Raw genomic sequence first — 2,059 nt, forward strand, 5'->3', positions numbered from 1 at the left:
CCCCCCCCCCCAGCCAGGCTGCAGCCCCACACCAAATCTTTGCCCTACAGCCATGCAACAGCCCCCCCGTCCCCCTGCCAGGCTGCAGCCCTCCGCCAAGTGACCGGCCAGAAATGCCCTGGCACACAGCCCCTCCCCCGGCCATGCTACAGCCCAAGCCCCCCCCAAGGCTCCTGCCTGGCCCAGCCCCTCCCGCGGGCGCATCGCAAGCAGCGACTCACCAACACAGCGTCCGTTCTCGTGCTGAGAGAACCCCTGGCCACACTGCATCAAGGGGAGAAGCACAGACCCGGGGGGCTGGGATTAGTGTGGGGAGGGGCTGCCCCAGGCCCCCCAGCTCAGGGCCCGCCCTGTCTGCAGCCAGGCAGGAGCACGGGGCACTGACTCCCCAGCGCTCCGGAGCCCACACACCAGGGACGGCGTCGCACAGGGCAGGGCAGCTGGCAGAGGTGGCTGGGCCTGGCCTGCCTGGGTGAGGCCAGAGGCACCATGTCCCTGGCCTGTCCCGTCCAAGCGGGTGTCTGTCTGTCTGCGTCCTGTTGTTGGCTCCCTGTGCCCTGTCCCCCTCCCTGCCTCTGGGAGCTGCCCCCGGCCCGCCCCACTCCGGGCCAGGTGCGCTGCTTGGCACTCACCTCCAGCGAGGTGGGTGGGAGCTGCCCCTCAGCACCCTGGGGGTAGGGGATCTCCAGCACCGAGTTGGTCTCGCTGCTGGCCACAGCCCGGGTCACGACCCTGCCGTCCGGCCACGTCACCTCCAGGCTGCTGGCTTCGTCCCGGCCTGCGGAGGAGGAGCCATCAGAGCGGGCAGCCGGGGGGCCGGGCGAGGGAGCAGATCTCAGCAGCGCAGGCCGCTGTCCGCCCAGGGGACCCTCCTCTCCCTGCTGAGAGCAGCAGCTTGGGGGGCAGTGGGGTGGGCAGGGTGAGGGCCCAGCGCCAAGACACCGTTCGGTCCAGTTCCTGAGTGCTCGGCTGTCCTGCTCACCCCACGGGCCTGGCTGGGCCGGAAACGGGGGGGCTCAGGGGGCCTGGAAGCGCCCGCCTCTCTGCACAGCAGCAGCTTGGAGGGGGCAGCAGGGGCTGCTCAGCTCCCCCTCCCGGCCCAGGCAGCAGGCACCTAGCTGCAGCCAATGCTTTGAACCCCAACAATGAGACCCCCCAGCCCCCCAATCTGTTAGCCACCAAATCTCTGGGCCAGAGAGTGTTAAAGAAACAGACCCCTCCACAGCAGAGCGGGGGAAGAACCCAGGGTGGGGTTAGCAGATGGCTGCGGGTTGGGACTGAGGGGCACCAGCAGGGCTGTGGGGAGCCCAGGGCTGGATAAGCAGGGGCTGCGGGTCAGGAGTGAGGGGCACTGGCAGGGCTGGGCAAGCAGGGGCTGCGGGTCGGGAGTGAGGGGCACCGGCAGGGCTGGGGAACACAGCAGGGAGTCTAATGCTGCCCTGACCGCATGTCTCAGCTCCGGCCAGGAGCCGCAGACGGATGCCCAGGGCTTCCTGGGGGCCCTGGGCAGGGCCAGGCTGCCGGCGACTCACCTAGGCCGAAGTGCGCCACGGGCTCCATCTCGCACAGGTAGCCCGAGCCGCCGTCGATGATGCGCAGGTGCGCCCCGCTGCGCCGGGTGAACAGCACCACCCTGGCCCCCCGCGCAAAGGCCCCGAAGCGGGTGCGCGGGATGACGCGGAGCCAGTTATTGCCAGCGCCCTGCGGGGGACAGACGGGTGAGACGAGCCGGGCAGAGGGGTGGGGATTTTCTGGGAAGTTTGTAGGAATACTCGGTGTGCCTCCGTTTCCCCCCTGCTGCTGTCACCTGGGGGTGGAGAAGGGCTGGATACGTGGGTGTGTGGACCAGGCTGTAGCCTCCTGCTCGGGGTGCTCCCCAAGGCCTGCCTAGCTGGGGTCCAGTCCCTCCTAACCCCCTGCTGTAACCGCGCCGGCTGCGCCCCGGCAGGTGCTGGAGGTGGGGGGCATTGCACCCCTGGGGGTCCATGTCTCTCCGGTGGACTCGCTGAAGGGAGCTCACGGCGTGAGCCAGGGGTGCTGAAGGCTCGGTCCAAGGGGG

General features: G+C 69.6%; 1 protein-coding gene across 1 annotated transcript; it reads right to left on the reverse strand.

Annotated features, from left to right (window-relative positions):
• Positions 1-221: 221 nt before the first annotated feature.
• Positions 222-1,701, reverse strand: LOC112123939 (cartilage acidic protein 1-like; the record flags this gene model as incomplete). Its single annotated transcript, XM_026661571.2, has 3 exons — positions 222-264; positions 633-778; positions 1,533-1,701. Coding segments are annotated over 3 exons (358 nt in total), but the record flags the coding sequence as incomplete, so codon positions are not given.
• Between the last annotated feature and the right edge of the window lie 358 nt (positions 1,702-2,059).

This window comes from Terrapene carolina, unplaced genomic scaffold (genome assembly GCF_002925995.2).
Source record: "Terrapene carolina triunguis isolate 2854851 unplaced genomic scaffold, T_m_triunguis-2.0 Scaffold10807, whole genome shotgun sequence".
In the NCBI taxonomy this organism is placed as follows: Eukaryota; Metazoa; Chordata; order Testudines; family Emydidae; genus Terrapene; species Terrapene triunguis.